Below are 13962 nucleotides of genomic sequence, written 5' to 3'. Positions count from 1 at the left end.
ATGAGATTCTTGCTGCTTCTAACTTTTCCGGAAGCAATCCTCAAAAAAGGTTCTACATACACATCCCCTCCAGTCTTGAGATGCACATAGGATTTCAGGACAAAGACTAAGTGATTACCAAGAGATATTTTTTTTAAGGATGTGTTGAGAAAGGGAAGCCAAAGAGGATATTGAAATGTGGATGTGGGAAACCGTTAACACTTTATGAAGTGCATATGCGAGAGAGGCAGCAAAGGCAGGGGACACTCCTTCCAGTGCTGCTGTTTAAGGGAACCCTGATGGATCTTGGGGCTACCGGAATTTTAGATCCTGCTGTTAGTGTGGGATTATCAAATTGGTCACAGAGTCACTCACTGTAAAACTATATGCATAACCTATGGTCAGAATATTTGTGGCATGAGTTTTGAGCTTTGTGGCCAGAAGCCTACTTCCATCAAAACCATGAAGCAATAAAAAAGTGTTTTGGGGGGAGAAACTAACCAAATAAACAACACAAGAGCTACAGATTGTAGCATCCTTGTTTCTTAAGCAAGAGTTACAGAAACAACATGCATTTATTAGCTCATCAAAACAGGAACACACAAACACTGCTGCACAATTTGTTAATGCTACAGAAAGGTCTGGACAATTGCTTTGCTTTTTCTTATGGAAAATCTAAGAAGTCCTGCACATTCAGTTATCATAATGAAGGAAAATGAATTTTTGTTGCAAAGTATTTGGTTACATCTATTTTTATAATCATTTCTATCCTGCTTCCATAGCCCAGCAAGAGTGTTCAGACACAACTAGGTGACTAACAAATACAACAGAAATGCCAAAAGCATATTAAAACTTGGGGATTTTCTAAATTAAGAGTGGTAAACAAACAAACAAACAACAGAAATAGGAACATAGGGAACTGCCTTATACCATTGGTCCATCTTTCTCAGTACTGTCTACACTGATTGGCAGCAACTCTATGGGATTTCAGGAAGGGAGTCTTCCCCAGTTCTGCCTGGAAATGCTGGGGATTGATCCTGGGACCTTCTGATTGCAAGGCCGATGCTCTACCACTGAGCTACGACCCTTCCCCTCCGTCCAGGAGTCTAGTCTTTGTAAATGTCAAATTTAATTCCTCCGTTACCTTGACTGCCTACAAAGTGACAATGAAAGATTTAAATCTTACCTCTTCTGTATATTCTTTCTTAAGAGGGGCACCAGCTGTCACCTAAGATAACAAACAAGTAGTTAAACAATGGTCATAGAACAGACCTGTCCAAAGAGGTAATCTTATTTTGATACCTTTCTAAAAAGCAGCGAGGGTCAGCATTTAACAGTATCAACAGTGGGAATATTAGAATTTCACATTGCTTCTTTCATTAATTATCGTATCTACACAAGCAGATTATTGATGTTGTAGTGTGATTTGGCAACATCTAGTATTCTTCAAGCCAGCACTAGCTAAACAATGTCAGATTCAAGCCCCGAGTTCATTTTTAGGAGACCTCAAAATAAAACCATTAAGTTTTACCAAAATGTTCATGCTTCCATTTTGAAACTGAAGTTACATTGCACCAGCCACTGCTGGAGGAAACTGTGGCCTGTGAGGAGAGGTTGTAGGGGAAACTCTGCAAGTAGGGGGAAGGGTTAAGCTCCCCTGCTTTCCCCCTGCAAAAGCCTCCATCCCTGTGTTCACAGCATTCGTCTCAGTTGGAAACTCCAGTAACATGTTCAACTAACATGCTGTTTCAGGCACATTTTAAGACACTTAAGGTGACTGTGAAACTTTTTAAAAAAATGATAAGAGACAAATATGGACCACCTATTGCCTGTCATTTTTACCATGCTATATAATAAATTGTTCCCCGCTAATGCCCCAATGCCAGATGAAGGCTGCAGAGAGCTGCAGCCTATCCAACAACCACAACCATTGTTACACACTCCTCTTTAGCACATGATTTAGGCAATGCTCAGCATCCTATCCCATTATTTTGCCAAGACTACCACCGGAATGCTAGCTGGTGTTGGCTTCCAGTAGGGGGGTGGATGAAGCAATAACCAGGGAGAAAAGGTGGAGGAGTTGGATGTTGCTGGCAACATGATAAGGAGAGGGTGAGAAAGTGGAGAATCAGAGGAGGAGCTTATGGAGGGGAGGGGCTTGTTAGGAAACCTCACTGAAAGGTACAATTGGGGGCAGGGTTTATTGGGTTTGCCTCTTGAATAGGAGTTGTCAGGAAATGTAACTACTCTCCCACTTCCCACTTTGAAATCTTATTCCTTGACAAATCTTGAACAACCCTGTTGCTTGAAAATAATTATTTTAAAAGTTCAAGTCTGCGAAGCTACATTTGGCAGTTCTTCAGAGTGGAAACCCAAAAGCACAACACTAACAAAGTAAATTGATTCCAGTTCCTGAAAACCAGCAGCCCAGCATAAATATGAAGAATGCCTCAACTGGAAAAGTTAAGGAAGGGAAGTGAGCTAGAAATATTCAAGGGGGTGGAAATCTATTTACATTCTAATTTGTGAATTATATGGCTTGGTGCTTTCCTTGCTTACAGTGAATGCTTCATTTGGCTAAGCGAAGAAGGTGAAACAAGTGTTAGAGATTTCAGTGGCCGTGCTCAGCCTGCACGCAGCTATTCCAAAGAAGGAGTCTTATTTCAACCCAAGTTCTCATACAAGTAAATACATCCCCTTCAATTGGGGGTTGGGGATGGTTGGGTGCAAAAGCACTGGTCATTGTTACCCATTCGACAGGTATCTGCAGCTGGATGATGAGAAGAGTTTAATAAATAATATTATGACTGTATTCCAAAACATACTCACATGGCAGTAGGTGTCATTGAGATCAATGGGGCTTTACTTCTGAGTAAACATGGTTAGGCCCATGCTGTAGGTAAGAGAGCGAGTTTGCAAAGTATTAAGCAGAAAAAGTAGTTTGCAGAAGAATCTGAAAGGTGGAATCAGGACATGCATTCTGTGAGAGAGTTTCAGTGTAACATGAAATGGTGCATCCGCTACTTTAGGAACAAAGGCTGCCAGAGTGAGCATGGAAGATGAAGAGCCAGGAAAGGCAAAGGCAAGAATCTGGTGAATGCGAAGGCAAACTGCAGACAGGCTGAATGTGGGCCATTGCTCACAATGTGATCATAGCAGCTACCACACAATCTTGGAAGCAAAAATTCTGCACAGAGGTTAAGATAGTTGAAGTGGGACCAGTAAATGTTGCAAAAGCCCAGGAAAAAGATAGGAAGTCCAGCTCTAGCGAGAAATTAAAGTTAAGAAAAAGAGGGCAGAAAGTGACGAAGTAGATGAAAGCCAGACTGCATGCTTGGGTGACAGGATAAGGGAAGGGAAAGTACTCCAAGAACTCGAGAGGAAGGAGAGGGAGATTTGGTTGTAATAGATCTACCTTGAGTACTGCTATGATCAAGATCAAAAGAAGACAAAGAAATAGGGGAAAGCTCAGCACTTTTATTTCCAGGGATTTTTAGTAACCCCATGAAAAATACTCGGTCAAGAGTGGATTTCATGGTCTTTATTCAGCTCATAGTGGTGAGGAGGAATGAATGTTCCCCCAAAATATCTGTTTTATATACATTATTTACACAATGGGCCGCACATGATTGGCTAATTCCGGGATTCTCCTGTAGGCCAATCAGGTTGTGGATTCACTTCCACCTGGAGCTGGTTTGGGTGGCTCCTGCGGACCAATCATACTGCTGCATTGTTCTAGGACCAATCAGACTGCTGCATTCTGAATCCTATTGTTCTAGGACCAATCAGACTCCTGCATTTTGGATCCTATTGTTCTAGGACCAATCAGACTCCTGCATTTTGGATCCTATTCAACTCAGTACGTAACACCCCACCTCATTATATTCAGCTGGTCTTAAATGTACTTAACAGTAACTAGACTCTAGAGGATATCCCTAGTTAGTAGTTCAGGACTTAGGTAATGGCAGAAACAGAGCAGAGTGGGTAGCAGTTCAGACTAGAGGACACAGTGGGTTGGTCATGCTTAGAGAAGCCTTAGTGAAATCAATGGGATGTCCATCAATTTAATTGGGTCTGCTCTAAGCACGACAATACTCAATTGTAACCCCACTTACTTGGGAGTAAGCCCCACTGAATTTGATAGGACCTATTTCTTAGTAGGCATGGTTAGGATTGTGCTGTAAATCTGGATGTAACCCTATGAGTTTAGCCATGGCATTTCAAAGGCCAGTACTTGCGTGTAAAAAAAAGGAGAGAGAAAGAGTGGGGGAGAAGAAAAATTCCAAACAGACCTAATTCTCCTTGCTAAATTTTTAGTCCTTTTTAGAGCTATCCTCTTTAATACGTCTTAATCCAACAAGCAACACAGATAATGCCACATCTACATGATGAAAGACAGTGAAATGAGAATCTTTGTTAAATTAGCTTACATTGAGAACTATTTCAGCAATTCTGAAATTAAAGCGTTTATACATATTTCAAATGATAAGGGGCTTTCTCAGGCTTAGGGAGTTCTAAAGATTTATCATTTGTTTTATGAGATAGGTACAGAAACTTACATTTGGCCCACCTCCATGCATCTTCAAAGCCCGCACTGTAGCAACAAGCACAACCACACTGGGAACCAGGCCAGAAGCTCTGCATTTGATGTTGAAGAATTTCTCCATCCCAATATCAGCACCAAAACCAGCTTCAGTTGCTGTTAGGAACAAGGAGTTAGTTAAGAGGGATCAGAGAGTCAATTTGGCAGTCACTAAACACCTAGTGTACACGAACAGAGCTCCATATGTGCAGGGGCTTCTTCCTTCTCTTTTAGGAGTGGTGAGATGCTTTGCATATATGTGGGGCTGCTATTGGTCCAGAGTTTTCAGCTGGTTCAAAACACTGAGGCCAGACTATTGGTGGGGACAGGCTATTGCCAGCACATAACTCTGGTGCTCAAAAAGCTTGCACTACCCTGCCCACACATTTCTGGGTCAAGTTACATGTTCTTCTATTAATTTGCAATGCCCTTTTATAATTTGGGTCTAGGAGACCTCAGGACCTCCAGATCCCTTAGATCTCTACTTGATCACTGAGGTCTTCAGCTGAGCCACTGTTTGTGGTCTGCCATGGCTCAGATGCTCAGCTCATATCCACCAAGAGTTATATGTTCAGTATTTTGTGGAACTCCCTCCTGTTGACCTTCCAGTGCTTACTGAAGACTTTTATTTCAGCAGGCTTTTAAAGTGAATTCTGATTTTTAGTTTTATTTCATTTTTAGTTTTACTGCATTAGGTCTCCTGTACACTGTTTAGAGATTACTGTAATTAAATGATAGACAAATAGTTAAAATAAATGTATAGTCATGCAATCTGCTGCAACAAACTTATAATTAATGGAAATTCTATAATTATATGTAATTAAGGGCAGGATTCACCTAACTGGTCCCATCAGCGGAAGATCTGTGAACGGACTTCTGCTTGCACAATGGGGCTTCCCCACTCTCTTCCCCCATGCCCCCCCATTGGTTCGGGGTGTGTGTGTGTGACAATCCCCAGTTGAGCACATGGAAGAAAAGAGGCAACTCCCCTTGCAACCAAGAAACCAAAACAAGTAACAACCCCCAAACCTCATTTTTAAACAATACATTTAAAAACTGGGGACAAAATACCCTAGTGGATGTGAAGGGGGTATCTGGGGACATGGCCACCATACTGTGGACCCCATCTGGCTTGGGGAGGAGAGGAGGAAGAGGAGGAGGGGTGGTGGCGATGTAGGGCTTATCTCAAAAGTGAATAGAATTTCTTATTTAAAAGACTCAAGTGTGACAAACACAAAGCCAGGAGTGCCAGCACTCCAACTTTCAAGAGAGGAAGGAAGCAGGATGCTGTACAAAAGCTGCTAGGATGAAGGCTACCAACTGCAAAGGAAATAAAACAGAGAGTAATTCTGAAGATAAAGCCATGTGCCAAAACCATGTGCTTTGAAACCTGTTTGTGCTCAAATATTCAGCACAATCACTTTTGTATTATTTCCTGCCTGTAAATCAGAGTGCCAATGAAAACATGAGCGACTGGAGGCCAAAGAGCAAGAAAGAGTCATGATAATCCCTAGTTCAACAGTGACATAAGTATGAATAAGTCTTCTATTAAACCAATGGGAATCAAACAACAACTTGCAATACATTTTGCTGGAAACCCACAATTAGCCACTGGGACAAGCTAGGCCAAGAGAACCTGCATGCTGTGCAAAGATCCACTGGAGGTTATCAGATTTACTTTCTCCTGATAGGCAGCATGGGAATTCATCACTAGATTTTTCTCTTTGCAATCTACAAGACTATCTGGGCTGCTTTCTCTCAGGAGTTAGAACAGGTGGCAGCAGTAGCAGGACAGGCAATTGAGGAGGGGTTAGATCTCCAGTTGCTAGAGCTTCTTTCACAGAACAGTTTAATGCAATTTAGCCAGTAGTTCAAAAGACTCCAGGGAGTATTTTACAGTAGGTCCTATAGGAAGGCACTCTATTTTACAAGCAGCAGTCCCAGAGTCAGATCCTTGCTCAGCCATAACACTTAGGGACTTATCTGACAATATCCAATGTCAGCTTAAGGACGTATCTGTGATCTGATCTGAGTCCTTAGGCTAGGGGGAAAGGAAACCTATTGCAATTCCACAGCAGCCAATTTTAGCTGCTCATAAGAGTGTACACTTAACAGAGGCCATTGCCAATCCCAGCGCTCTGATATATGTATATACATACATCATGTATATGAATGTACACATATGTACTGTATATGTACATGTGCATTTCAGCACTTGTATATCACTGTCACTTAAAAATTTTAGGTATACACTTAAAATATCACTAGCATACAACTTTAAAATGTAAAGCATGAAGTTGTCCTAAAATAATGCAGTCTGTGCCCTGGCCAAACACTTAAATATTTCAATCTTCTCACTTTAGGTAATAATTTTATTCTCCTGACTTTAGGCATCCTATTAGTGTAAATGCTGTGAGGAAATAGAATTAACAGCATAACAGAGTTCTGTCTTTTCTTTTTAAAATATTACTGAATCTGAAGAGAACTTTTCAACGAATAAAGTTAGGGAAACAAGATGTCCAGAATTAAACATTGTTATAAGACTAGTATTATAGGTTTGTAAGGACCCTGAGAGTCATCTAGTCCAGCCCCCTGCAATGAAGGAATCTTTTGTCCAATGTGGGGTTCGAATCCACAAACCTGAGATTAAGAGTCTCATGCCCTCCTGACTGAACCACATATATATAGAAGGAAGAATGAAAGGCTAATTAAGGGAAATGCCTTTAACTTTTTCATTATTACTTTTAAAGTATATACTACATTTTGGTGAAATAAAAAAAAACAAACCTCAAACCATTCCAGAGACTCAGCATTTGTGGATTATTTCATCCACTTTCTCAGTGCAAAATGTTCTTGGGAAATGTATTATTTCTTTTTTAGAACCCTGAATGTCAACGGCTGATTGGATTTCTCAGCCTTCAGAAAAAGAAAGCAGCAACTACACTGCAGTTTAAGCAGCTACATATTAGCCCTCAATGCAGCAGTGTTTTGACATGGCAGGGAGCCCTACAAAAAGCAACCACATGTTTCAGTTTGCAAGGCTACAAATGGAACTGTCACAAGAAAATTCATTTATCCCACAATAAAATTCCCTGTAAACAGAAGCAAACTTTAATGAACGTAACCTTCCTGCAGTCAGCATTTACTATCAACATATCTAAATCAAAACAAAGAGTATGCACTGGAAGACCCTAAAGAGAAACATGCACACTAGGCAAAGTTTCAGGACATGGAATTATGGAGGCCAAATTCCAGAACAATACAAAAGGAAATGGAAATTCTGAATTGTTAGCTGCCATCCACTTCTATGATGTAAACATATTTGTCCTGGTGCAGCTGTCAACAAGGAAACCATGGAAAGGAAGAGTTCAAAGTCACAGAAGCACATGAACTCTAACCCTCTGGATCCAAGGCATTTTGGCTGGTGCTTCTTGTATGCAGCAAATCACCAAACTGAGCAGCTGCCAAAATAAACCAGGAGATATCATGATTCATCTGAAAGGACACCACATTTATGTTACTCCAGCAAGGGTAAATGAACTGGCTGTTTGTACAATGTGACCCAAGATCTCTTCCTTTAATGGCTGTTCACGGAACTTAATGCTCAAAGTTCTATCCAACTACTCCAAACGATCCCACAAATCTTTTATTTTTTTCTATGTATTTGTGAAATGTTCATGGTGCTGGAGTTATAGGCTTTAAAAAATTGTAATACAAGCTTGTGCAGCAGGAAAAAGACATGCCCCATATAAAAATAACATTTAGTTTTTATATTACATTTTTTAAGTGTTTAAAGCATTTGACATTCCAGTAATTCCTACAGCAACCTTGTGAATTTTGTTGATATTATCACCTCCATCTTCAAAATGTGCGGGGGCTGGGGGGAGAGTTAAAAGATAGAGCTCACCGAAGACTACTCTGTGAGTTTGTGGCTGAGGTGAGATTTGAACCATGGCTCCCTGACTCAAATATCACACACTAAGGCACAACCGCAGTATGTTGAAGAGTAAGGTTACCGTAACTTCTGTCATAGAGCTTCAGTATGCTGATGACAACGTAGTGTGTGCACACTCAGAGGATGACCTCCAAACCATCCTAAATATCTTTGCAGAAGCTTATGAAAAGCTTGGCCTATCACTCAACATCCAAAAAACCAAAGTGCTGCACCAACAAGTACAAAATAACTCCTCTGCAGCGCCACAAATCCAACTCAATGGTGTAATGTTGGAAAATGTTGATCACTTCTCCTACCTAGGCAGTTATCTTTCCATAAGGGCCAACATTGATGCCGAAATCCAGCATCGCCTGGCCTCTGTGAGTGCGGCTTTCTCCCGATTGAAGTGCAGAGTGCTTGAGGACCAGGACATTCGCAGGGAAACCAAAATGCTTATTTACAAAGCGATTATATTACCAACCTTACTATATGTTTGTGAAACATGGACCACTTATAAACACCATCTCCAACTCCTCAAAAGATTCCATCAACAGTGTCTCTGAAAAATTTTACACATCACTTGGGAAGACAGGCAAACTAATGTCAGTGTACTGGAAGAAGCAAAGATCACCAGTGTTGAAGCAATGATTCTTCAACATCAACTTCGTTGGACTGGTCATATTGTGCAGATGCCTGATAATCGTCTTCCAAAACAGCTACTCTATTCCGAACTTAAAAATTGAAAGCGTAATGCTGGTGGTCAACAAAAGAGGTTTAAAGACTGTCTCAAGGCAAATCTAAAAAAATGTAGTATAAACACTGACAACTAGGAAACATTGGCCTGCGAGCGCTCCAGTTGGAGAAAACCCTTTACCAAAGGTGTCATGGGCTTTGAAGACACTCAAACTCAGGATGCAAGGGAGAAATGTGCTAAGAGGAAGGCACGCTTGGCAAATCAACACTGTGATCAACTCCCAGCCGGAAACCAATGTCCCCACTGTGGAAGGACGTGTGGATACAGAATTGGCCTCCACAGTCACCTATGGACTCATTGTTAAAACCGTGTTTATGGAAGACAATCTTACTTGGCTACGAGTGATTGCCAAAGAAGAAGAAAATGACAGCTCTGTACACTTATCTGTCAGGTGAATAACATATGCTAGCAATCTCCTCAAGGACACAAGGGGAGAACAGCAGCTGGAGGTGGGCTGGTAGAGTTTGAAAAGAAAGGATGGGCAAATATTAAGCTCATTCTGGCCAACCATTTCTCTGCTCCAATGTACATCTTCCTAAAGCTGCTTTTGGCCTTTAAAAAATCTGAGAAAAGATACCCATGACTGCATGTCAGGTCTATATTGGCTCTGTACGTATATGGAATCCATCCTATCATTGTGGATAAACACATAAACATTGTGGCTAAATCAATCTTCTCTTTCCCTAATGCCATATGATATAGCACCATGGGCCTTACATACGCAAAAGGCAGGCATTTCCTCAGTGCTGACTACTACATTCGGACTCCCAGCACCTTGAGGGCCCTGTCCACCTGCACAGTGGCTTGCACAGTGTGTGTTGGGCACTTTTGATTGGATCCAGTTCCCTCCGCTGGCTGCACTCCAGGGTCACCATATCCAGTCAGCTAAAGCCTGGATCTTCTATTGCTAAGTACCAAATTGTTGTTAAAGGAGGAGCCTCTGCTCACTCACAGAAAAGTGGTGTGTATATTCAGAGAGTGCAGCTTACCCTACATAGAGATAACAGCAGATGCCACAACACTGAAGGCAGTGGTGAATCAGAATGATCAATGTCTCTATCATTTGGTGCAATCATCCAGGACACAGCAAGTTTCAGAATCATCAATCACAACAGTGCAAGGCTGCACCCTAATTCAAATCGCAGGCTGCTTCAAGCTGCTGAGTGGTAAAAAATGTCCCTTTTCTGCCTGCCTTTTCTCCAACAATAAAATAAGTAGGAGGAAGACTCTCTTCCCATTCCGGGAGCACGCCCCCCCCCCCCGCCCATTGCACAGAGAGAGCCCACTCTGCAGAGATGGTGTGTTTGTTTAGTCTCCCACCCCACCTCAATGCGATCATTATGTTCACTGTGATTTCTTAGGACTTTTATTACAGTACATAGCCCCAGATTAATATCACACTGACATATAAAAAGACTATGAACAGCCTGACCGAGAAGGCTTGGTGCAAATAGAAAGGCTTCGGTTCTCAATTATTCAGTAAAATCGACTGCCATAAAGGCAGCTCTGAGTAGAGTTTTTTAAGAGATGAAAACTCAGTCATTATGGAGGCCAAACTACATGCTATACAGAGAGGTGGATATTAATTAAACTTTTACTCTAGCACAGGCATCAGCTAACATAAAAGAAGAGGGAGGGACTTTTGCCGATTCCCCCTTCCCATTGCGGTCCCCTCTCTCCCCCCCCGCCCCCAGCTCCAGAGAGTTGAGCAATCCTCCAGAACAATGTGGAAGGTGGTATGGGGGAACACAGGCTGCAGCAGGAAGGGGAAATTGGCCAAAATTGCCTCCTCTTATCCAATGTTAGTGGATGCCCCCACTAGATCAAATGCCATTCTTCAACTAGACTGGTAGCATTGGATATCATCCAAACATGTTTAACAGTAACCCAAGAGTAGCCCTTTTAGGGAGATGAAAAGCCACTTTAGGAGGGGACTTTTTTGGGAGCACATAAGGAGTGGCAGAAAAGGATACTATTCCTTTCCCAGTCTGCCATTTCCACCTCCAAATCTCCTTCTCAGCTGTCCCACATGGGCTTTCGATTGAAAGGTATCGCTATTCTAGCCTTATTCAAATAATATAAGTTGATTCACCCATGGATTTTCTTATGTTCGGTTTGTTTATGAGAAAATAAATTGCAGAAATGAGGTGGAGGGGAAACAGCTACTACTCTTTTTTTGCCATGCATATCTAATTGGAACCCCCTTATTTTGTGAACTGATAGGAGTGAGCTATGAGAAGCAGCACTCTTGACAGTGTTGCTGGATTTGATTTATGAATTCTTAAAAACAGAAAGAGAGAGACTGACCTCTAGTATTTTTTTTGCCTGTGGGAGACAAAGAATTTTCCTGTGCTAGCTATATTTCACAGTGGGGGGAAATCTGCTGAAATGGCTTATATTGGAGTCTATAAATTATAATCAGAGATGGCGCTAGAGCAATGTTTGTTAGCAGGCGTCTAACAGGATATTTCAATTATCAGCAGAGCAGTATACATCAAAGTTTTCTAAGAACAGAAGTGCAAATAAATATTAAAAAGTAAACTGAAAATAAATATTAAAAAGTAAAAAGTGTATCTTTGTATATCTTTTAAAAACAACAACAACCAATGGTATTTATATAACAGAATATAAGAGTTCAAGTCTAAAAGCTCTTGACTTTTATAGTGGCTTTCAATATACTGTCCACCACATCCTTTGAAGTCAGGCGGAGAGACCATTCTTGTGGTTTCATCCCAATGGGATGCTAGGAGGGTGATATGGGACAGGACATTTTCCATGGTGCCCCCCAGCTGTCTATGTGGAACTACAATCTACCCCCTCCCAACCATGGATAGTTCTGATCTGCTGCTGTTATTTGCCCTGTAGCTTATATAATTTTACTGGTGATTTTATAGTACAGTAGTTTTATTTGTATTGTGTGTGTGTGTGTGTGTGTGTGTGTGTGTGTGTGTGTGCGCATGCTTTTGTGTATTTTTGTTTTGTTTTGGATTGTGACCATTACTAATTTAACATTTGATCCCCAAAACAGGAAAGGATCATTTTTACTGCTTCAGTAAGCACTGCATTTTCTTAACTATGAAAAGAAATGGAGCTACAAATGAAAGAGAGTGAATGTTATGACATAAGATAGCAAGGATTTTTGAATTTAACACTCACTGGAGCACTCGACACACAGTGATTTTTCAATGAAGTCAAGCAAAAACAACTATAAAGAACGCTGAACAATGCAAATATTAAGACATCACATGTGCTTTGGTGCCAAACGGGTTTAAAGCAAAGCATTTACTTCCTTTTTTGGAGAAAGAACTCCCACCAAAGAAATACTGCAAAGCATTTTACAATCTATTAAAAAAATTGCAGATCATTCTTTCTTGTTTCAAACACATATGCTGCACTATTTTTATGCAGTGATTTATAAACCTTTTGTATAAATACACTTTTGAGTATAGATAAGTATATATAATATAAACTTAAATACTTTTGAGCATATATACAAGGATTTTTGAAATACAGCTGTGCACATTCTGCACAGATCACTAAGCAGCTACTGCAAGTAGTTTTGTTCTGATGAGCATTTCCACTGCAGAATAAAGCAAGTAAATTATTCATAAAACGTATTAAAGCTTACTTCTGCTTAGGTTTACAATACACGCAAAGCATGCCAAAATTTCTCCAATTATCTGATAGTGCAAGCACAGAAAGACTCCTATTTTTCTATATGGGTGGGGGAAGGGTGTATTGGGAATACTGTGTATGTTATACAAAGTAGGTTGCATCCAACGTTGCACAATCAGAAGGCAGCTCATGAAACGTATCTTTCCCTTCTCTTTCCACTCCACAGTCCCTTGTGTCCTCTAAAAAGCCTCTCCAGAGGCTCGGGTAGAGGGGGACCTACCATGTGTTATCTGAATCCAGGGCTGCAGAGGGAGAAGGGAATTGCCTCAAATCAGGGGGAGGTATTAGAACTGACCATGCAGAAAGTCTTGAAATGGAGCCCTTCAGGGAACTGGGCTAGTCCATGAGTTGCCACTTCTTTCTGCATATTGTGGCCCTCTTGAGCTACAAGAACCATTCACAAGCTCTCTGCACTGACCTATCCCTCCTCCGTGTGACTGGTCTCTGCCTTTGTTAATCATATTACTTTTTGTTCATTTTATGACTGACTAATTAGTGTCAGTTGAATTAAAAAACTTATTTGTATTGTTTATTATGAATGGCTTCACTCAGTAGAGGTTGTTGTTCTTATGAACATTGTTGTTGTTCAATTCAACTTATTGGTCACTTTTTCTTGCAGCAGCTTACAATCATTATGTTTATTTCAGATGATAGCATGAGTCAATGATTTCAAGCTGTATCTCTGTTTAAGATGTCATTCTGCAAACAGACCTAATTATAAACCATTTGCTTAACTTGGCCATTTACATAATATTTGTCTGTCTATCTATCTATCTATCTATCTATCTATCTATCTATCTATCTATCCTCTATCTAGTCTTTTGTAGATATTAAATATTAACTAACATATATTTAAATTTTATCGTGGTCCTATCCAGGGCTGGTGCAGATGTAATGGCTTAACATTGCTTTGGCATTTCGCTGCAGAACTTTAGGTTCATTGGTCCTTGCTCCTTCTGACTGCACTTCACCACCCCCACCCCCACCCTGTTTGTCTTCCCTAGCCAGTACTGCTTCTGATCATCACCAATTTTGCTT

General features: G+C 40.8%; 1 protein-coding gene and 1 long non-coding RNA gene across 2 annotated transcripts in view; one reads left to right on the top strand and one right to left on the bottom strand.

The window, feature by feature from the left end:
• The window catches only part of LOC308583372, a 444074-nt gene that overhangs the window by 2387 nt on the left and 427725 nt on the right, over positions 1 to 13962 (top strand). The gene's annotated exons all lie outside the window — the stretch shown is intronic.
• The window catches only part of MTHFD1L (methylenetetrahydrofolate dehydrogenase (NADP+ dependent) 1 like), a 124321-nt gene that overhangs the window by 48738 nt on the left and 61621 nt on the right, over positions 1 to 13962 (bottom strand). The window contains exons 21-22 of the mRNA XM_081187198.1: positions 4539 to 4678; positions 1166 to 1207 (exon numbers count right to left, since the gene is read on the bottom strand). Of these exons, the coding sequence (XP_081043324.1) occupies positions 1166 to 1207; positions 4539 to 4678 (182 nt within the window). The remainder of the gene's footprint in view (positions 1 to 1165; positions 1208 to 4538; positions 4679 to 13962) is intronic.

Source organism: Podarcis bocagei (assembly GCF_964188305.1).
Source record: "Podarcis bocagei genome assembly, chromosome: 3".
NCBI lineage: Eukaryota > Metazoa > Chordata > Lepidosauria > Squamata > Lacertidae > Podarcis > Podarcis bocagei.
Note: the sequence above shows the minus strand (reverse complement) of the source record. Positions and strands in the feature narration are given on the sequence as shown.